The following is a 22,533-nucleotide window of genomic DNA, read 5'->3' as shown; positions in this document are numbered from 1 at the left end:
TGCATGCATAATTATGCACATGTAATGTATTTATGTAAATATAGAATTAACATTTGATTACCAGCATACAATGATAATTAAAAAGATAGATCTTAAAAATTAATTGTTAACATTCCATTAGGCAGCCAGGTTAATTAATTAATTAATTAATTTAGAGATGGAATCTTACTCTGTTGCCCAGTTTGGCCTTGAACTCCTGGGCTCAAGCAATCTTCCTGCCTCAGCTTCCAAAGTGCTGCCTCAGCTTCCAAAGCTTACAAGTGTGAGCCACCATGCCCAACCTCAATTTGGATAGTAGTCAGGAGAAAGGTTAAGTTATTCTGATTAAAGTACATCTAAAGACAATTTGAATGTAACTCACTTTCGAAGATCTAGTTTGAAATATATTTTGATTGGCTACCTTTCACTATCATGTATCGCTTTAAACTCAGTACAGTATGCAATTTTATATATGCTTTTTATAGTCAGGGTGTGCTGATAATGCCATATCACATTTAAAATATCCTTGGGACTGAGAAAAGAGAAATAAATTAAAATGAAAATTTTCGAAGAATATTTTACTGGTCTTAAAATAGAAAGAATTATTTTGTAGCTTTATTGACTAACAGTTGTAGGGCTTTGAATGGTGTGCTCAGACTATTTATTCTAACTATATGCAGGCATTGTGCATAGTAAATCGTGTCTTAATTCTGAAAGTTCGCTGGTACTCCAGAATGTCAGTATTAAATTAACAAAGTTCACTTTGCTAAGTTTGCTCTTGGTCTTTAATAATTAATCAAAATCTAATATTAGCAAATACACTTTATTGCAAATGAAACAAGGCTGTAAAGAACCATAATAGAAAGTATTTTCTAGCTTAATCCAAATTATTTTAGTCGCTACATATTACCATTTAGTTTTCTGCTGTGAGATCTTGCAGCTCACTGTTTTTCTAGTCATTTATGTAAAGTCTTACAAAGTCACAGTTATCTATTTTTAAAACTATGTCTTATTAAATGCAAATTGTATTTTTCAATTTGCCAGACTGCAAATAGTAAAACCAAATTATCTTTCTATACATATGATTCTCAAACATATTATTAAATATTTAAAAGTAAAGAAACACTTTTATTGTGTATTTTTATTTATTATGAACAAATAGACATTTCTGAGCTTTCAAAGGTGTTTTAGGGTATATTGCAGTTTATACCAAATTTAGAAAATATTTATAGCAATGTGAATGTCATTTGGACTCCATCTTGTGCCACAAATTTGTGGCATAAAATTGTTATGTTAACACAAATCTTAATATAGTGTGTTGGGTTAAAAAAAATCCTAATGATATGTTTATTTTATAGTTTATGTTTTCAACATAGTTATCTTGAAGGGAGTTCTGACTGAATTCAACTACATTATTTTGATTTTTACTAGAAATGTACTTATATGTATGTTAAGTCAGCTGGAACAAGTATTATGACACTTATTTCTAAATAAAGAATTGAATGTTTGAGAACAGTATTTTCAGGTCAAAGCACAGTTCTGAAAGTGTATTCTCAGAGTAGTAAATTGGTGGTATCTACTTATCTAAGGTTTTAATACCTAATGCAATAATAGAGCCCCATCAACGTATGGCTAATAGCACATATAAAGTATCTGCTAGTAGTCCATCTCTCATAAAACCGCCTTTAGCCTTAATTCAAATCCATTGATTCCTATTCCAGTTAAAACCCAAGAACTTAATATGTCTTTTAATCCTTTTATTGTTAGCTAGGATAAAATTAATTTTGCCCTAGCACTGCACAAAGCCAATTAACATGATCTTTAGAGTTATTTAGTAAAGTGCTTCAAACTGTTAAATTTATCTTGACCTCTTGGTCGCACTCTCTGACTGCTTTTTAAATGAAGTAATCAATACCTCATAGCCCTTTAAATAGCTTACACTTCTCAAATATTTTACCTGTATTCTAGTTAAGCTGTAAGTAAAGTGTTTACTCCTGTTTGTGTAAATCTAGAGTCAATTATGCTAAATCTGAAGACAATTATGTACTTTTGAAAAACACTGTGTGAAGTAAATGGTTGTTTTAATCAAAATTAAAGCCTCATATTTTGTTATAAGTAACCCAATAATGAGACTACATATCATTTTCACACAGAACATGTATTCTGTTTGCAACTTAAAATGTAGAACATTAATGTCCTTTACCATCGCATGTAGCTTCTGTTTTCCACACAGGGCTAGTTGAAGGTATTAATTTTCTTACTGTGATAGGGTGATCAACCGTCCTGTCAAGAAAATGGATCTCTATGTCACCCCTTAGCATGATTAAATGGAGGCATGTCTCTGTGAAAAAAATACCAAATTTTCATGAGACAAATGAAACTGTAGAAAGGTTTACTTTTACGGAATTATTTTATTTTTAATATCTCAAAATCTTCCATTTGGTTGTCATTTTATTTGTAGGAAAACATTGCAACTAATTACATATTTCTTCTATTAACAGAAAGTACAGGCAAGCCAATAATTTAAAGATATTTCCAAATTTGAAAAATTGTAGGAATGAGAACTTGCCGTATTATTTTTAGAACAGTAGCAGGGATGGGCCTCTCTACCTTATAGAATCACTAATCAGTCAGTGTCTCCTTTAGGGACTCCTCTGCTTGTTCTTTTTTGCCTCTTTCCTTGTTAATGAAGGGCTATCATCTTTTTAGATCTGAATACTGACAAAAATTACATACTGTAGAATTTCAGCATCAGTAGTGTTAATTGCCAGTTGGATGGCGTTCTTATGAGCCTATGGACATGCCAACCTTTAAACTACACCAAGTGATGTATTTGACAGCTAATTAAGATTTCATATTTTGGACACTTAGCAGAGGGCACCTGTTACGATTCTTTCTATTAGCTTAGGGATAAAATTTACAAATGACTGTTTCAAAGTACACTGTTAAAACTTCCCTAAAGTCTTAATTCCTTCCCCTGGAGTGGGAGTTAAGACAAAATTGAGGCAATTAAACAAAAGGAACATAAAGAAGGTGGGGGACCAGGGATGGAGGCGGAGCTCACCAAATGCCCCTGTTGTTTCATTTCCTACTGGAAGCAGCCCATGTGTGCTTCTGTGCCCCCTCCCGCTTCAAGCAGTGGCCGTTGCAGAGGCTGAACGGCTGGGGTCAATGCCTTGCCTATTGATCAGTATCCCTGCAGTCCCTTGCTCCAGCAGCTGCTTCATTGGCTTCTTTCAGGGCCTGCTTCAGTACATTAGAATAGAAATCCATAACCAGAGCTGTGCTCATCCAAGCAGGGGAAGAAACTAAATTAAATGGTATAAAACAATCTTGGATCAGGAGTTTGTGCCAATTCATCTTGATCTAAGATGTCACACCAGGCTCTCTGTCTGAGCACCTGGGCTAGAGGCAGCCATAGTGAAAATAGATGGAGCTGCGATCATTCATTTGTCAGCTAAGGAGCAAGGCAGCGGTTAGCAATTCCCTTCTGCAGAGGTCAGCTGACAGAACAATCAGTGCAACTGCAGAATAGAGCTTTCCTTTGAACTATTGTTATGGAGCATGCTCTTGCTGAGACGTGGGGGAGGGGAGCTGGGTTTGCTTCCTGTTTCAAGAATGCTATGTAAAGAGTAAAATATGTAGTACATGAATCTAGATGCAGTGCCACAGAGCTTTTCCTCCTTGTGCCTGTTCTTATACATAAACAAAATTGGTTTTAAATGCATATCCTGAGATACAGATTATCAAAATGTTAAATATCACTTTTTCTAGAATTAAGGTCCTTCTAAACACAGAAGGCAATGATTATTGATTTTTTTTCTTCTTAGTATGGTGATGCATTTAGGTGGTTTCTTCCCTTTAGTTACCATAGCTATCACAGATTGGTGTCATACTTTGAATCTGTAATAGCATACACCTGCTAATACTTTTTTACTGGCATTTCCTCTCTGTCTTTAAAAAGCTAGAAAATTTCCATGAAGAGAGAGAAATGCATACTTTGGTATCAGACTAGAAGATATTTTAAATATTAATTTAAAATATTTTTTATAAGAAATATAATTCACAAAATATGATTTATCATGACAAAATAATTTGTAACATTGGAGGAGCATCATTATTAATCCACCCTGCATGTGGTCAGAAATATCCTATACAAAATCCAACAAATTAAGAAAATGGGTCATAACTAAACTTTTACATGAGCAATCAGAATAGTTTTAAAGATAAATCTATTATCTGTGGGCTCCTTTTCGATTTTTTCTTTCTATACACTACCTAAAAGTGAATGGCAAACATCCAGAACTAACTTAAAGAAAAAATAAAGTATGATGTGCAGAAGCCAAGAAACCATAACAGCAACAACAAGAAATCTTTTTTATACTCATAATTGCACCAAATATTTTAGGAATCCAAGTAAATAATACTCCGGTGTTACCATCTTAGTTTTCTAGATAACCAACCCACCTTTTTCCCTTATATACTTTAATGCCACTTTCTCACTTTCAATTATTAGATTCTTTATAATATCCTATAATTTCCATTTCTTAGACTCAACTAGGTCTTCTTGCCAACATCCAGATTTTTTTGTGCCTTTCAGCACAGCTAAACAATGGAATTTAAAGTGTATACTATAAAGTCATGTCCTCCAGAAGTTTTTTAAAGTCAGCTTCTGGAAAGGCTGTATCTACTTTTGTTGCCAGGGTTGTTTTGTTCTGTTTTGTTCGTTTTGTTTTAATCAATATTTTTTAAAAGAACTTAGGCTATGTCATCTCAAAATTTTCTGCCATATTTCCATCTTCTCAGACCTCACCGTGTATTGTAAAGCTCTCCACTTCCTGTGTCTTCTGTTTAACATCACAAAACCAAATCCACTGTAATCTCTCATCTTGATTTCTTCAGTACCCCCAAGTGATCACCCCGCTTCTAATATTCTTTATACTTGCTTACAGTCGATTTTTGAAACCCTAAATCTAATTAAGCTGTTCTGTAGTTTAAAACCCATCTTGTATACCTTCCCACTGTTTATGGGATACAAATTGGAATGTGCATATGACTTACAGAATCATATATGATCTGACCCTTGCCTGCCTCTCCTGCCTCATTTTCTGCAGTTCTCCTCTAGGATTATAGAGTTCCAGCCAACTTACCTGTCCTTCAAATAGAAATCCACAGACTCCTTCATGCTTTAAGTCCTTAAACATAACGTTTTTTCGATCCAGAAAGTTCTCATTGGTTCTGTAACCTACACATTTCCAATGCCTGTTTAGTAGCCCTTAAGTTCAATGAGGGCAGGGCTTTACTTTTCTTAACCGTATTAATTTTTATGTAGCATAATGCCAGGCATACACAAGACCTGCAATTCTTACATGTTGAATAACTGAGTTCAATAATGGATAGAATGAACTGCCACCACCATTGGTTCTTATTGTTCTTCACCTGATCATTGTGAGTCTTCTTTTGGTTTTCCTTGACACCAGTCTTGTTTGACCTCACAATTCATCCACCATACTGCCACTACCATGATCCAACAGTGAAGGAATGTAACATCACCACCTTATACAAAACTATTCAATGGCTTTCGGTTATCTATAGGTTAGAAGTCTTCAGCTTGCCCTACATTTGCTCTCGTGGTTTGGCACCTCTTTAGTTTGCCTTACCTCCAGTAATACAGAAGGACAAAGTAAAATAAATAGATAAAATGAAGCAAAATACCAAAAACTATTCAGAGGGCCTTGCTGCTAATTTCCGGGTTGGCATACCGAGCTTTGAGTGACCTTTGTTATACTTGTTTAATCAACATATAGTGCAAAGAACTGAAAGTGGCCAGAAAAATTGGGTGGATTAATATTAGAAAGAGCAGAAAGCTGACCTCCAATCAAGATGGCTCCAGGAGTTCACTTTTTAAATCCTTCTGTGCCAAATACATGCTATGATGGATAAAATATACAAAGAGAAAACCAAAGAGACATAACTAGGCTGATAAAAGGTATCTCTGTGGACCAGTAATGAAATAGAAATGTAATGATCTGGACCTAAACCATTAGCTGCTTTCCAGAAGCAGGCTTTTGGCTCCTATGAGCTAAAGAGGACTTAAAATACATCATGAATAAAGTTTAAAGCCAGGAACTTGGCTATGGCTTCCTCAGTTCCTGAAAGGACATCGAAAAGATCTAAGTGCATTGCTACTCAGAAAGCAATTGATAAAGAAGAAGAGGGAAATGCATGTATTAAATATGTAACTGGCAATGTTAACTGTAATGTAAAATAGTGAAAATGAGTGAGTGCTATTCAACATAGAAACTAGAAGCAAAACAGAAAGAAGAAAGAGATAATCTAAAGACAGTAGAAGGAGAAATAATAAAAATAAGAGCAGAAATTAATAAGATAGAAAGCAATAATACAAAAAGTCAAAACCAAAGTACTTTTTAAAACTAATTTGAGGCTGGGCACAGTGGTTCATGCCTGTAATCCCTGCACTTTGGGAGGCAAAGGCAGGAAGATCACTTGAGGCCAGGAGTACGAGACCACCTTGGGAAACATAGTGAAACCCAGTCTATACAAAAATAAAAATAAAAACCAAAACAAAAATAATCTGATAAAACATGTATTTCCAGCAAAACTTTAATAAAAGCATGAAAAATAATATTAGAGAAGGTATAAATGCACAATGTTTAAAGGACCCATAGCTGCTGCTGTACTTGAGTTTTTTTAATCATATGGAGAACACTGTAAATAATTTCATACCAATAAATTGGAAAATGTAGATGAAGTAGATAATTCTTTTAAAATTATCTGCCAGAAATGACTCAAGAAGAAGAAAGTCAAACTAAATAAGGAGCTATTAAATAATATGAATTCATAATAAATATTCCTTCCTTCATCCTGCTACTTTTGCCACCATATCCTACCCTCTGACTCCAGACAGGGAGTGTCTCGAGATGCAGACTCTTAATAGTTTCAGAGGAGAGTTTTCAAGAGACTTCAAGAATCCTTCAACTGGTTTCAAGGAATGATGGAAGGGGAACCTTAGGGACTGAGAGAGTGAACATTACTTAACTGATTTTTTGAGGCTTGTATTATGTTGATACTAAGTGTAGAATATGAAAAGAAAATTATAGACCAATCTCACTTATGGGCATGGATATAAAAAAAGCCTATTAGCAAATTTAGTTCAGGATCTGTCTGTTGGTGTGTTTATCTGTTGGTGTTATCAATCTGTCACTGCTTATCCATGCATACGTTTGTTTATCCAGGGTTTACCCCAGATATGGAAGCATAGTTCAAGGCCAGAAAATATATTAATTTATTTTAGGTAACATTGATATAATTATATAATAGATGTAAAATTTGATAAAGTCAGAATTGTGGTGGCCTTTAGGGCAGGAGGGCAAGGCAGTAAGGTGAAGACACAGTCCATGGTGGGCTTTGATAATACCCAGGTTAGTTAGTTACTTTATAAAAACTGGAAACCTTTGGAAAAACATCAGTATTTTATAAAGTTCATTAGTTGTATACATGATCGTCATGATTTCTTTATATATTTTCTACTAATTCTGTGGATGCTTATAATATTGCATAATAAATATCAAGCAAAAAATAATGGTAGACTATCTTTAGAATAGAGTAGAACTACAAAAGGGCAGAACTGTATAAGTCTTAAAAAACGTAGCAAGAGTGAGGTTAAGAAAGGAAATTTTAAGAAGTAATATTATGCATTAGATAATTCCTATTATTCCCTTTTTATTGATATTCTAATAAATATATAAAATTGTTTTAATTATTTTTGGGTATCCTTCTAATCTTTCTTCTGAATATAAAACTATGCTGAGCTTTGCTGCAGTAACAAGTATTTCTTCAAATATCTAATTGCTGTTTTGCATTCTGGGCCATATTGGATGAAATAATCATCCTTCTTCTCCACGTATGGCCCATCCCTCTTGTTGCCTGGAAAACTTACCCATTGAGTCTTAAATCCAATGTACTCTCTTTTTTTCATGCACTTGTGAGATTCTTAGAAAACTGAACTGTTTATTTTCATGCTTGTAATTTTCTGATCCAAAGTAGATGCCCAATAAATATTTGTGAAATTAATGGGCAAATTTATAAATTACTAAATGAGCAATCTTTCTAAAAAAAAATGTATTGAAATAAGACTTATGTTCTGTAAAATTCATCCTTTTAAAATGTTGAATTCAGTGATTCTTAGCATATTTGGGGTTGTGCAGATATTACCTCAATCTAATTTTAGAACACTTTCTTTACTCCCTAAAACTAGTACTAGTTAGCCATTGTTAACCATTTTACCCCCACTCCAGCCAACCACTAATCTGCTTTCTGTCTCTATGGATTTGCCTATTCTGAACATTTCATATAAATGGAATCATACAATATATGGTCTTTTATGACCAACTTCTTCCCCTTAGCATAATGTTTTCAGCATCATTCATGAGGCATGTATCAGTACTTCGCTTTTTATTGCTGAGTAATCTAATTTTGTATGGATATACTTTGGTTGGTACAAAAGTAATTGTTGTTTTTGCCACTGAAAGTAATGGCAAATACTGCGATTACTTTGGCACCAACCTAATACATTTTCTTTATTCTTCAGTTGATGGGCATGTGAGTTGTTTCCAAGGCTATTTTGAATAATGCTGCTGTGAGCATCCATGTACAAGTCTTTGTGTGTACATGTGTGTCATTTCTGTTTGGGAGATACGTTGGAGTGGAATTGCTGGGCCACATGGTAACTCTATGTCTAACCTGTTGAGGAACTGCCAACCTGTTTCCAAAGTAGTTATGCCATTTTTATCATGATCAACAACAAAGCATGAGGCTTTCCATTTCTGTGCATCCTCAACAGCACTGTAATGGTCTTTTTTATTGCAGCCATTCTAGTGAATGTGAAGTAGTATCTCACTGTGGTTTTGCTTTGCATTTTCCTAATGATTAATGATGTTTAGCATCTTTTCATGTGCATATTGATCATTCATCCAACTTTGGAAAAATATCTATTCAGATTTTTCTTCTTATTGATCCATAAGAGTTTTTGTATATTCTGGAAATAATTTTTATTAGATAGATGATTTGACAGTAGTGTCTCGAATCTGTGGGTTATCTTTATCCTTTCTCGATTCTGTCTTTTCAAGCACAAAAGTTTTTAGTATTGATGAAATCCTATGTAAAAATTTTAAAAAATTACTCATGCTTTTGGTCTCATATCTAAGAAATCATTATATAACCCAAAATTACAAACATATACATCTATGTTGCCTTCTTACAGTTTTTTTGTTTTAGCTTTTATATGTAGGACTATGATCAATTTTCAGGGTTTTTTTTTTTTTTTTTGGAAGGTTAGAGATAGGAGCCTGTCTAAATTCATTCTTTTGCATGTGAGTAACCATTTTTGTCCTAGTGCCGTTTGCTGAAAATACTATTCTTTCCTGAATGTGCAGTCTCGAATGTTTTTCTAATCATATATCTTTTTTATATATATATTGATTTGTTTTAAATTGAGATTCTATGTTTTGGTTTTCAGGTTGCTTATCAAGTGTCCCACAAATGAAAAAAATTTCTACATCTTATGAGGAAAGACGGAAGCAAGCTACTGCTATTGTTTTACTTGGCGTAATAGGAGCTGAATTTGGTGCTGAAATTGAACCTCCTAAACTATTGACCAGACCTCGAAGCTCTAGCCAAATTCCTGAGGGATTCGGATTGACTAGTGGTGGATCCAACTACTCGCTGGCCAGACATACTTGTAAGTTTTAAAATTTCTAATGCTGATCTGTTGCTTCTTAGTACATATTATTTGTCAGCAAAAATCTCATAATATTGAATATATCCTGAGTTTTAGCTCATTTAGATTGCTTGCATGAAGTTAGAAAGCAGTACAATCTGGCACATTTCCCATTAGTTACAGTAACCTGAACTCCTTTTTAAAAGTTAAAACATCGTCTTTTAAATGCTTTTCTTAAAATAACACATTTCTGACCTTTGTATTTTTGCATTGTTAGTCAAGATTTTAGCCAGAATTTATGAAAGCTAGATTCAAGTTAAAGCTTTTGAAATAATTTCTGAAAAACGATGCAATTTGTTCTGAATGTGGTTTGAAAAGTCAGGGGTGGGGTGGAACACCAATCTTTTCTTTTGAAAAGAAAATATATTCATTCTCCTTTCAATAAATAAATGCTCAAATATATTTGTTAAATTAATGTGCATATTAATAAATTTGCATATGTAATAATACATATAAATAATACATGTGTTTATGAAAAAGAGCATACATGATGAATTATGAATTACCCCTGTAATTTAAAAAGATTCCAGTAACAGTTTTTAAATGACTATAGACTATAACAATCAAAATTCAAAGGGCTATGTCATTCTACTGTCTTTGGTTCTGTGCTTGGTATGTTAATAATAGGTAAGGGTGCTTTAAAATAAGCTCTTTTGGTTCTTCAGTGTCAGAACTCCTTTCAGTAAGGTCAAAGTGTCATGTGGCACCATATGGCAAAATTATTTCCAATAAATTGTGTCCTCTTAAGGAACAAATATGATCCAACTGAATACATCACAAAATATTCTTGTAGAACAAAATGGAATAGACCCCTTTGCTTTTTTGGCCTTTAAGCAAGAGAAAAAGATGCATGTTACTTTGTTATTTATGACAGCAGTGAACTTCACTGGACCATTGTCACATACTCTTGCTGTAAAACTGAGGGCCATGTTAGTGACTTTTATTATGAAAGCCCTTCAGTAGACTTAGCTGCCCCTCCTATAACTGTTTTCTGAAAGACCTCATTCAGCAAATACTTAGTGATGATTTCTTTTTCTCAATTTGAGAATCAGAGTAATAAAATTTAAATTTAAACAATACCACCAACAACCACAATAATGCAACTATTTTGAGCACTATTTTTTTAAGCTCTTTACATTCATTAACTCACTTCATCCTCATGATACCCTGTAAAGTGGATCCCTCTTATCTCCGTTTTATGCATAAAGCTGGTGGGGCGTAGAGAGATTTAGTTAACCTGGCAAGGATGATACCTTTGGCAAAGGAGTTTTTGTTTCCATCTAGTCTGTTGTTCCAGAGCTCATGCTTTTGACCATTATGCAAACTACTGCTGTCCAGTGGCTCCCAGTTGGAAAGGGCTTAATGACTAATACGTGCTGTAACTTTGCAATTTATTTATTTATTTTATTTTATTTTTTGAGACAGAGTCTCTCTCTGTCACCCAGACTGGAGTGCAGTGGCGTGGTCTTGGTTCACTGCAACCTCCTGCCTTAGCCTCCTGAGTAGCCAGGATTACAGGTGTAGGCCACCATGACTGGGTAATTTCTGTATTTTTCATAGAGACGGGGTTTCCCCATGTTGGCCAGGCTGGCCTCAAACTCCTGGCCAGAAATGATCCACCCACCTCAGCCTCCCAAAGTGCTGGGATTACAGGCATGAGCCACCACTCCTGGCTATAACTTTACAATTTAGAAAACACTTTCTTTCCTGTCTTTCCTCTCATTTGATCTTCAAAATAAACTTAAGACTTCTTCAAAGTGACTCAGCCAAAAAGTAGTAAAACCTAAACCTGAACTCAAGTGTCTTGCGACCTGAGAACCATTTCCCTTCTCCACCTGGGCACATTACTCTCCCTCTACGGCCAACAACTACATGCTTACTGGCCCCTACGTCCCCACTCAGGCTTATTTATCTTTTCTCAAGTTCTTCAAGATCCCTGCTATCCAATCCTAAAACCCTGCTCAAATCTCAGCATTTCTACAAAGGGCTCTTGAAGTAGTTTAGCTTATCTGTCACTTCAGACAGCCCAGGACTTAACACATGTAGAGTAGGTCCTTATTTAGAAGCTTGGCATTAGACTTTAGAGGTTAATGAAACTTTGACACGATTTGGTATGGTGGCTTTCAAACTTTGTTGCTCAATATCTCCCTGAGAGTGTCAAGAAATATCTAATCCTTTGCACGTTTTATGTTGACAGCAACAACTTTTTAATTGCAAAATGTATTTTCACAGTATCTTGAGGAGATTGTGAATATTGATGTTTAAGAATAAAACTTATGGCTCTTTCTAATATATTCAGTAGGATGTTTAACTATTTCATATCCATCATCATTAATTTTTAATAAATACCTGAACAAACTTCTCATTAAAAATCAGAAATCTTAACTCCTTGATTATTTTCTTTGAAGTGGAAATTTCTACCCTCACCATTTTAGGAAAGGAGTTCATTAGCAAATTTAGCACCCAGAAATCAATTCCTTTAAACTACTTAGGTCTTAAAACTATCTGTGCTTCTAAAACTATCTATTCCTTGAAACTTTTAAGATACTCCCATTTGAAGAGGGTTACCTATTTTGAAGACCACTGATTAAGTCTAATATGTTTTGTGTAATTTCTCAACATCATCCTTTTGTATTTGATATTTTCCTGCAAGGAAAGTGAAAATAAATGCTGTTTCCTTTAGAATTTTTCCATCGCTTAGTACAAATATCTGTATATAAATGTAGGAACATGGTAAATTAATGAATTGCTGATTGGTTGCGTTCAGGCTCTGGGCTGGATGCTGGGTAGGTTAGTTTATATCTCATTATCCTAGTTATGTAAAAGAGTACTATTGTCATCACTTTTCTAACCACAGTTTATCTTTATGCAAAATACTTTTATTTGTGAATTAGCTTCCGTATGATTTTTCTTTTAACTGTAATAATTTTATTTTTTAAATTTGTATCTGTTTACAGATTTTTTAAAAGTTCATTTAATCTCTCAGGTTTTTTTTTTTTTTTAATTTTCAATAGGTTTTGGAGGAATAAGTGTTGTTTGGTTACATGAATAAGTTCTTTACTGGTGATTTCTGAGATTTTGGTGCACCCATCACCCTAGCAGTGTACACTGTACCCAGTGTGTAATCTTTTATCCCTCACTCCCTCCCATCCTTTCCCCTGAATCCTGAAAGTCCATTGTATCATTCTTATGCCTTTGCAACATCATAGCTTAGCTCCCACATATGAGTGAGAACATACGGTGTTCGGTTTTCCATTCCTGAGTTACTTCACTTAGAATAATGGTCTCCAGTTCCATCCAGGTTTCTATAAATGCCAACATTTCATTCCTTTTTATGGCTGAGTAGTATTCCATGGTATGTATATATACCACAATTTCTTTATCCAATCATTGATTGATGGGCATTTTGGCTGATTCCGTATTTTTGCAATTGCGAATTGTTCTGCTATAAACATGAGTGTGCAAGTATCTTATTCATATAATGACTTATTTTCCTCTGGGTAGATACCCAGTATTGGGATTGCTAGAGTAAGTGGTAGTTCTACTCTTAGTTTTTTAAAGGAATCTCCACACTGTTTTCCATAGTGGTTGTACTAGTTTACATTCCTACCAGTGGTGTAAAAGTGTTCCCTTTTCGTAACATACACAACAACATCTATTATTTTTTGATTTTTTGATCATGGCCATTCTTACAAGAGCAAGGTGGTATCTCACTGTGGTTTTGATTTGCATTTCCCTGATAATTAGCATTTTTTCATATGTTTATTGGCCATTTGTATATCTCCTTTTGAAAATTGTCTTTCATGTCCTTAGCTGACTTTTTGATGGAATTGTTTGTTCTTACTGATTTGAGTTTCTTGTAGATTCTGGATATTAGTCCTTTGTCAGATGTACAGATTGTGAAGATTTTCTCCCACTCTGTGGGTTGTCTGTCTACTCTGCTGGTTGTTTCTTTTGCTGTGTAGAAGCTTTTTCGTTTAATTAAATTCCATCTATTTATCTTTGCTTTTATTGCATTTGCTTTTGGGTTTTTGGTCATGAAGTCTTTGCCTAAGCCAATGTCTAGAAGGGCCTGAGAACCACACTCCCATCCCCCACTGCAGCCGCAGCAAGCCCCGCCCAAAGAGAGTCTGAGCTCAGACATGCCTAATCCTGCCCCAGCCTGATGATCTTTCTCTACCTGCCCTGATAGCAAAGATAAAGGACATAATCATCTGGAAGCTCTAGGGCCCTACCCACCACCTTATCCTCCCTATACTACCACAGCTGATGCTCTCTTGAAAACACCACCTCATGGCTAAAAGCCAAACAACACAAAATTGGTGCAATAAAACTACAACTAAGGACGCTCACAGAGTCTGTTTCACTCCCTGGCCGCCTCCACTGGAGCGGGTGCTGGTATCCAAGGCCGAGAAACCGAAGACGGTTCACATCACAGGTCTCTGTGCAGACACGCCTCAGTCCCAGCCCAGAACCTGGTAGCTCCTCTACGTGTCTGAACCCAGAAGAGAAATAACCACTACAGTTCTCAGGAAGCCACATCCACAGGGGAAGGGGGAGAGCACTACATCAAGGGAGCACCCCATGGGACAAAAGAATCTGAACAGCAGATCTTCTCTCTGACATAACCTACCCAAATAAGAAGGAACCAGAAAACAATTCTGATAGTATGACAAAACAAGGTTCTTTAATACCTCCAAAAGATCGTACTAGCTCACCAGCAATGGATCCAAACCAAGAAGAAATTTCTGAATTGGCAGAAAAAGAATTCAGAAGATCAATTATTAAGTTAATCAAGGAGGCACCAGAGAAAGTTGAAGTTCAATTTAATGAAATAAAAAAAATTATATAAGATATGAAGGGAAAAATCTTCAGTGAAATAGATAGCATAAATAAACAATCACAACTTCTGGAATGAAGGACATGCTTAGAGAAATGTGAAATACACTGGAAAGTCTCAGCAATAGAATTGAACAAACAGAAGAAAGAACTTCAGAACTCGAACACAAAGTTTTTGAATTAACCCCATCCAGCAAAGACGAAGAAAATAATTTAAAAAGAGTTTTTAAAAATGAACAAAACCTCCAAGAAGTTTAGCATTATGTTAAATGACCTAAGACCTAAATTACCTCTTCTGTTTAAACCTAAGAATAATTGGTGTTCCTTAGGAAGAAGGGGAATCTAAAGGTTTGGAAAACATATTTGAGGGAATAATTGAGGAAAACATTCCCACCCTTGCTGGAGATCTAGACATCCAAATACAAGAAGCTCAAAGAACACCTGGGAAATTTATCACAAAAAGATCATGACCTAGGCACATAGTCATCCAATTATCTAAAGTCAAGATGGAGGAAGGAATCTTAAGAGCTGTGAGGCAAAAGCACCAGGTAACCTATAAAGGAAAATCTATCAGATTAACAGCAGATTTCTCAGCACAAGCCCTACAAACTAGAAGGGATTGAGGCCCTATCTTTAGCTTCCTTAGCCAATTAGCAGCCAAGAATTTTGTATCCAACAAAACTAAGCTTCATAAATGAAGGGAAGAGAAAGTCTTTTTCAGACTAACAAATGCTGAGAGAATTTGCTACTACTAAGCCAGCACTACAAGAACTGCTAAAAGGAGGTCTAAATCTTGAAACACACCAAAATAGAACCTCCTGAAAATATAAATCTCACAGGACCTACAAAACAAAAATAAATTAAAAAAAAAAAAAACAAGGTATTCAGGCAGCAAAAAGCACAATGAATAGAATAATACCTCATATCTCAATACTAACATTGAATGTAAATGGCCTAAATGCTCCACTTAAAAGATACAGAATGGCAGAATGGATAAGAATTCACCAACCAAGTTTCCACTGTCTTCAAGACACTCACGGAACATGTAAGGACTCATATAAACTTAAGCTAAAGGGGTGGAAAAAGATATTCCATGCAAATGGACATCAAAAATAAGCAGAAGTAGCTATTCTTTTATCAGACAAATTTTAAAGCAACAGTAGAAAGACAAAGAGGGACATTATATAATGATAAAAGGACTTGCCCAACAGGAAAATATCACAATTTTAAATATATATACAACTCACACTGGAGCTCCCAAATTTATAGAACAATTACTACTAGAACTAAGAAATGAGATAGCAACACAATAGTAGTGGGGGACTTCAATACTCCACTGTGATAATTTTATTTGAAAATTGTTACTACTGTCACTAGAAAAAGAGGGAAGAATTAGGGGGAAAGAGGGATTTGAAAAGCCGTGACAGAGTAGAAACAGATTTTTCAAAGAAATCTTGGGAATTGAAGGGCCTTAATACTGCTCATTTGGATTGTTAAAAGACAGGAAGTGGAACTATCTATATGTAAGGGGGTTCTGGAGTGTGTTTCTGGCATGAGCTCAACCTGGGCTGAACTGTACTATGGGGAGGGACTTTTGCATGGTTTCTCCTCAACTTTCCCAATGAAGATAAATAAAATTTATGCAAACCTTTTAAATATTTCAGTGTTTTTGAACCTGGCCTGTTCTTTGAGCGTTTTGGATAAAGGACTAGATATGAGAAGGGAAGACTGCAATGCTTCTTAGTAAATTCTATTTATGAGAGATTTGGGGGAGTTTCTAGCAGGCAAGGAATAGTGTATCAGAATGAATGATATAGTACCTCGTAGAACCAATTTAAAATGTGTAGAATGTCCTTGATATTTTTTTTCCTTTCTTGTTCTTAGCCTATTTTATTTGAACTGTTATAAAAATATTTTAAAAGTAATCATGGATTTGCTTTTAACTTTATCCCATTAACCTATTTTTTTTTTTTTCTCAGAGGTCTTAAGCTCCTTGATGGTAACTTTGCCTACCACAGGGATTTTCAAGATCTTTCTTATTTGAATTGGGATGTCTTAATTAAATTTAAATTTGTCAGTTTAAATCTTGCTCTCCTGTTTGAAAAGAATTAGATGCCTAAATGTTCCCGTGTCTTACATGTACTCTTTTTTGATCAGTCATGTGTAATATTAAGCTATTATAATGTTAACCTGCTGGAATCTGTTATATGTATTGCCATATTTGTTTATGTGGCATTTAGAATGCATTGCTACCATTAAATATTTACTCTTTATGGCATCCTATTGAATGAGATAATAATTATTATCCTCATTTTGAGATAAGGCCATTAAGATATAATATTTAATGAACTTTAATTGCTAATGTAGTTACAGGCATAGATAGTGAGTTCTTACCTTCCTCCTGAAGCATTCTGTGCAAACTCATAGTGTAGTGAAACCCCAGTTATCCACATTGATGGGAGGAAAGAATGACACTGATGCGTATTTCAAAAGCCATACTTAGTTTTGTAACGTATCTTATAGTTTTTGGAACATAGATGAATCTTTTGTGGGAGTTACACTTTACATATATTGAAATCACATATTGAAGACAAAGCTGAAGGACTCTGAAGATTAATGAGAAGCCTAGATTAGGCTAGCGTTACATCGTACCCTTGGGTAAGCTATGTATCCCTCTGGGTTGCAGCATTCTCTTGCATAAAATAAAAGGCCGGAGCTATGCTGATTTCAAAACTTCTTTTGGTCCAAATAATCTTCTGCTACTGAAGTGAAATACAAAGCATTCCAGGAAATTCATCTCCTTCATCACCTTCCCATTTTCCTCTCCACGCAGGGATGGCTGCTGTCTTGTTTTATATTAGCACACTTCAGTTTTTTTTCTGCATTTTTATTCCAACCCACAAATAAGGCATTATTAGAATGTTTTAAGGTATTATTTATGGCATTATCTTACAGGTCTTTTGGTTCATTCTTTCATTGGGTCTCTTCTGCTCACTTTATAATAGTGGAATTATGCTAGCACATCTGTAGTAAATTCCATTTTGCTCTCTCATTAGCTTTTTGACTTTGGGCAAGTGTCAGAAGTCATTTCCCAAGGCAGCTGACTCCGAGGCAGATTTGTGTGCAGGGGCATTCTTAGGATCAATATCTATCTTTAGGGGAGTGAAACAGGATTAGGCAGAGGGGGGATGTTGAATTGTGTTTTAGTTACATAGAAGGCCTCAGTTGATTTTGGGGAACTCTGGAGCTGGGATGACCTTCAGACTTGTCCTGAATTAGTCATTGGATTGGGAAAGGGTTGGGAGGCCTAGGAAGGGGGTGTAACTTTGGATAAGGCAGCTTTCCTTATCCTAAGGCAAAGCCCACAGAGGGATTCCGCTGAGACTTGCCAGCCACAGACACCCCCAAGAACTTAGAAGAGTGGGGACTTCAGTCATGATGGGGAGGAGATGGGCAACCTCGCCAGCTTCCTCTGCAGCATGCTACTAACTTACGTGTGTCCCAGTGCCCTTTCTATGTTAACAAATGGAGAGAGGAAGAAACCACCATTTATTTAACACCTTTTTAATTCCAACTCCATACATATCTCTTGTTACCCTTAAAGACATTTTTGTCCAACACTTAGCACAATATGAGGCACGTTAATAATAGCTGATGATTGACCATTTACTCTTTGCCAGACATTTTGCTGTATACTTGACGTGTATTATCTTATTTATTCTTTTAGTCCTATCAAATAAGTACCATTGCTATCCTCTTATCAGATGAAGAAACTGAAGCTTTGCTTCGTACCGCCAAATATATTTACTAAAAGATTTGTGAAATTGGATTAAACTTTCTTTGTGCAGACAAAAAATTGAGGGCATAGGTTAAACTTTTTTAAATGATTACACTGCTAGAAAGTACCAAGCCTGGACTTAAACACCTGTGTTCCAACTCTAAAGCAGCATATTTTCACCATTTCACATATTTTTGTGTCACCTGTGAATATGGTCACCTGTGAATATGGACATCTACTGAAGCTTTCATTTAGGACTGTGCTGTTGCTGTGGATATGCATAGACATAAAAAATTGACATATCTGGGCTTTGGGAATGACTTTCTTCTTTGGTGTGAGATACACTAGAGGTAATTAATTTTTTCCCACAGTGAGTCTTTAGAAATACTATAATGCTGGCCAAGGTACGTGATCTACCTGCCATTACTTGGAAAATGCCAGATTTATCTGCATTTGTGGGGGTTTTTTCCCCCCTAGGAAAAGGATGCACAGATTCCGTGAAGTTCTCAAAAGAAAGCCATTAAATAAAAATGGATAAGAACCACTGCAGGAGTTTGTTGAAATAATTGCTTGCCTGTTATTATGACTTTTAAAACAATATAGTTACAGATGAGTTCAGTCACAATACTGCACCACTAAGTGGAAGCCTCAGTGCTACCTAAGGGATATTGTAATTCTGTGAACTTGTATTTCAATTTTTATATTGTTCTGATGCTGTTTGGTTTTTATTTGGTTGTAGTGTACTTTGTGAAAATGATCCCCCAAGTACTCCCTGTGCTTTTTAATCATGCATATTTTATTTAATGAATAGGTTAATATAGGTTGAGGTTGATTTTATAATGAATTTATTTCCTAGATTTTAAGAGAAGAAAGTGAAGCCAAATTTCAAATGTTTTATTAACAAGCTTACTACAATGCCACAGAATTGCAATTAATAACAAAATTAGTGGTAGTTGTAAGTTATGTAGAACATAGCAACAATGACAAGCCATTTGCAAGGATAAGCAATAGCAAAATAATAGATATTCTCACCATTCACAAACAGTTATCAGATTGTGTTGCTGAACGACTGCTGTGGCTCTAGAGATTGCATTTCTGTTCGATTTCCTTTGTGTTTCCAACTTGGCCATCCTGGCACTTGGAATGAATCTGGCCTTCCTCTCTGGCTCCTTACTCTCTTCTCTGACTTGTTTGTTCTCAGTACACTAACTCAGCATCCCATGTTCCTTACCACCACCTCTCAGTTGTATTTTTATCTTTGAAAACCATCCTGGTTGCAGATGCCACTGGACTCACATCACCATTACGTCTGTGTTTAGACAGTGACTCTTCACTTCAGCTATGTACTCAAATGACTTGCAGAGTGTTTTTAAAATGTGAGTATCGGAGCATTTAGGTAGCCCTTCCTGTTCAGAAAGCCAGGGGTGGGGATTCAGGCATCTGTATTCTTTTTAAAGCTTCGTAAGTAATTTTGATGTGTAGCCAGAGTAGAGAAACCCAGTCAAATCTAGAATCTTTTATAGTTATTTTAAATTGAGTATTTTATGGTAGCTGTAGTCATTAAACTGCGTTAATGCACAAATTGTTCCTTTTCTTTACATTTTCAGTGGAAAAGATAACGGGAACTAATCAGAGTGAATAAAAATGACATTTATACTACTTTCAGAACTAATGCTTTAGGTAGTTCAGCCTTTTTTTGTGATTTTGTTATTTGGGAACCAGAGCTTGGTTTTGAATCTTAGTATCACCATATCATAACTGTGTGGCCTTGAATACTTTGTGGCTCGGTTTCCTTAACTAAGAAACAGGAATAATATATAAGAGTAGCTCCTACCTCACAGAGTTATTGTAAGGATTAAGTAAATCAATGCATGAAAAAAATGTCTGACATATAAGTACTTATAAATGTTAGTTTCTGTTGCTGTTGTTAGATGTGTTTGTAGAAGAATAAGGAAAGGAAATAGCTCTTTTAAAATCTTTATATAGTTTTTAAATCTTCATAAGAACCCTATGAGGTAGATAGTATTATCACCATTTTGTATATAAGTAAACTGATATTCTTAAAAAATCAGGTAACTTTCTTAAAGTTATCTGTCTTATAAACAATCTGAATCCAGATGCATTTTTTCCCCAAAGCTCATGCTGTTCTTTTCTATAACATATACTAATTTTCACTGTTTGTGGTAAAGTACATTAGTTCTCAGAAGATTTGTGTAAAAATATACTTTTCTTTGGCCACATTATTATACACATTTTGCATGTTTAAATATAACACTAAATATTTTTGTAACTATTTATATTTGGATGAATTTCTATATGTTTATTACCTTGTTTCTCATTTCAACCACATCAGCATACTAAGTTCAGATCAGACTACTCATTTTGCTTTTACTTATAAATAATGTATGTTGTATAACAGCTTTATCATTTTTAACAGCGATCTGACACTTACATTATAGACCGTGCCTGTCTTGATGATGTAATCTCATCCTACTTCTCCAAAAATAACTTTAATTTGCAACCATTTTTTGTTAAACCACTACACTAAGGACTTTGAGTTTCTCTTCCAGAAAACAAGTAATTCACACAAAGCTATTTATAAGGCCATTTCCATCTAAAATTATAGACCTCTATGAAATTAATGTGATGTATTATTATTTTAACTGTAGAGTGCTTGTATTTATTTTGCCACTTGAACTTGCCTATCTCACTTTAATTGTTCTATACCAGTTGTTCTATCTGCTTTTATATATTCCAGTAGTCCATAGCTATGCTGTGTGTTTGAAGCTGAGCATCTTTATTTTTCTGCTGTCTGTCCTTTACATAACTCATTTCCCACACATGTTCAGCTTCATATACTTGTGTTATGTTGAGTATAATTGTACTATAGGCCACAAATCAGCAAACCATAACTGTATGTCAAACCTGACCCCCTTTCCATTTTTTTGCAAATAAAGTTTTATTGGAACACAGCCATACCCGTGTGTTTACATATGATTAATGGTTGTTTCATGCTATAACAGCAGAGTCAAGTAGTTGCTATAGAAATCAAGTAGTTGCTATAGAAATTTCTGGCCTGCAAAGCCAGAAATACTTACAGTCTGACTTTTTACAAAAGGAAAAAGACAACAGAAAACTACCAATCCCTACTGTACATCATTAGAAAAGTCTATTAATGGTCCTTTCTTGCCATTTAATATACAAAAGGGCTTTGAGGTGACTTTGATGAAGAAGATACTTCAGTAAAATATAACATCTGTGTTAGTAACATTGAGATAGGTTTAGTTTAGATGAGATTACATCATCAAGACAGGGTCTATAATGCAAGTATAGATCACAGTTAAAAATGATAAAGCTGTTATGCAACATACAGTATTTACAAGTAAAAGCAAAATGAGAACTGTACCCTTATAGATATTTAAGTAGTATGAAGGCTTTACAATACTTTTTTGGTCTAGAATGTGATGCAGCATGCTACAAGACTCTGCCAGCCACCTAAAGTATGTACTAGTTACTTTGATTCAATTTTTCACTTTAATTCAGTTTTCATGATTCTTTGTCACTGAATTGCCTTTGTAGCCAGTTTAGTAACAGGTCACATTGTTTGCTGGTGACTTTTTTTTTTTTCCCCTCTGCATTTGGACATTCTGGTTTCTAATTTTTAAATAAACTTGACCTGTAGTTTTCTGACAGTTCTGCAGAGTGACTGCTTCGTATTTGTATGTCTTAATATATAAGTGCATCAGGGTCTCTGTAATTAAAGTATTTAAGTTTCTGTAAGTTCAAACAATTTTATATCAAGAAAGGACTATGAACATCTAGTGTTAATCCCTCTAAGAACTGCAGCGCTTTCAATGGTTCTCTTAAAAAGCCGTTCAGTAAGAAGTATATAGAAACATTTTGTGGACTTGTTTGTAGACCCCCTGCCATGTCCTTAGAAAACACAATTTTTAAGACTTTGTTGAATGGTAGGAAGCCCAAGTCTATTTTGTTTCTTTGCCCTTAGACCTGTGTGTCAAACGTAAGTGTTCATGGACTTCTTGGTGCTACCCAATTCAACTGGGAACTGCCAGACCCAAGTCCACTAGAGGACTCGAATGTTTGTGTGAAATCAATAAATGTAGGGCTCTTTCCTTAT

General features: G+C 35.0%; 1 protein-coding gene across 2 annotated transcripts in view; it reads left to right on the top strand.

The window, feature by feature from the left end:
- WDR7 (WD repeat domain 7) overlaps nt 1–22,533 on the top strand; it is a 389,155-nt gene that overhangs the window by 230,418 nt on the left and 136,204 nt on the right. For both annotated transcript variants that reach the window (XM_008013992.3, XM_008013990.3), the window contains one exon: nt 9,518–9,739. In XM_008013992.3, coding sequence (XP_008012183.1) covers nt 9,518–9,739 — 222 coding nt within the window. The remainder of the gene's footprint in view (nt 1–9,517; nt 9,740–22,533) is intronic.

Source organism: Chlorocebus sabaeus, chromosome 18 (assembly GCF_047675955.1).
Source record: "Chlorocebus sabaeus isolate Y175 chromosome 18, mChlSab1.0.hap1, whole genome shotgun sequence".
In the NCBI taxonomy this organism is placed as follows: Eukaryota; Metazoa; Chordata; class Mammalia; order Primates; family Cercopithecidae; genus Chlorocebus; species Chlorocebus sabaeus.
This window is presented reverse-complemented; position numbering and strand designations above follow the sequence as displayed.